Source organism: Acyrthosiphon pisum, unplaced genomic scaffold (assembly GCF_005508785.2).
Source record: "Acyrthosiphon pisum isolate AL4f unplaced genomic scaffold, pea_aphid_22Mar2018_4r6ur Scaffold_21354;HRSCAF=23747, whole genome shotgun sequence".
Classification (NCBI taxonomy): Eukaryota; Metazoa; Arthropoda; class Insecta; order Hemiptera; family Aphididae; genus Acyrthosiphon; species Acyrthosiphon pisum.
The window spans coordinates 22942-24126 of record NW_021770812.1 but is presented as its reverse complement, the minus strand read 5'-3'; the positions used below and the strand labels follow the sequence as shown (position 1 = coordinate 24126).

At 50.1% G+C, this 1185-nt stretch overlaps 1 protein-coding gene across 1 annotated transcript; it reads left to right on the top strand.

Moving 5' to 3' along the window:
* Nucleotides 1-497: 497 nt before the first annotated feature.
* Nucleotides 498-980, top strand: LOC107883901. Its single transcript, XM_016804836.1, has one exon. The coding sequence runs from the start codon at nucleotides 498-500 to the stop codon at nucleotides 978-980; it is 483 nt and encodes a 160-aa protein (XP_016660325.1).
* Nucleotides 981-1185: the final 205 nt, after the last annotated feature.

Here is a 1185-nt window from a genome sequence, read left to right as displayed (position 1 = left end):
CATGACTTCAACACTGAAGTTGCTGTTGAACTACCAAGAGTTCATGCGCCACGAGTAGACAGGCTAGCCAGCGTTCGACACCCACTTCCGGATCGGAACGACATTGGGCCGTTGAATGAAGTCTGCAGTCACTGTGAGGCCTGTCACTTTAACTGTGAACGCACTTCGAGGGGTCATTTCACATTGTGTTGCAACAACAATCAGATGGTGACTCCTGAAGGACCCCGTCGGTTGCAACAATCACCTGAATTGCTACAGAATTTGTTGGTAGACGACTCACGGATAGCAACCCAGTTCCGTAGAAACACAAGACGGTACAACAACACTCTTGCGTTTGCCGCCTTCTCCACTGACCTCAATCAGAGAAGATTGCCTGGTCGCGGACCGAGAGTGTTCACTGTACACGGGCAGGTGTATCGAAGGATTACCAACGACGATAGACACCCAAGTTACTGTGACCAAGTTTCATTGAATCTGGGGAAGCAAACCGGGTTCGCATGAACCAGAACCACCAGGGTGAGCTAAACGAGACTGTGCTTACAGACTTGGACACGATGCTGAGGCAAACCAATCCATTTGCCATGGCATTCAGCAACATGAGAGCAGTGTGGCTGGAGGAACAGAGAATTTCCAACGCCAATACTCTGGTGCAACCCAGGAGAGTCACCATGCACTTGGTGGCTGACCCAAACAGTGACCCAAGGCGGTACAATCTACCGCCAACTCAAGTCAACGAAGTTTCGGTCGTGTTTGCTGGAAACAATGGCCAACCGCCGAGGAACCTCGACCTGGTGGTGTTCGACTCGAATCCAGTGAACCCACAACACAGGATGCAAAACTTATCGTACGGCTCCCAGCACGCAGATCCAATGCTATACCCCCTGTTTTTCCCACATGGTGAACTGGGTTGGCATTTCGAACTGCGACAAGATGATGGTGGCCGGCAAAATGCTGTGCGCACACGCAACACTATCAGATAATTTGTGTTGTCTGGCCATTCGTTACGAAGGAACTAACGACCACAGGCATCAAAAAATTCAGTCTGATACACCGTGCTAGTTTTCTGTTTCAACAGTACGTCTGTGACCAATACGTACGAATGGAACAAACAACCTACGGTTCATTGAACGCAATCAGGGAGCTCTGTTTGCCGAAGCGTATCAGGGCCTGGTGGATCACATCAAC

What these genes read in the sequence shown, in the direction of transcription:
- LOC107883901 (XM_016804836.1), top strand. Translation starts at nt 498, where the DNA reads ATGAACCAGAACCACCAGGGTGAGCTAAACGAGACTGTGCTTACAGAC.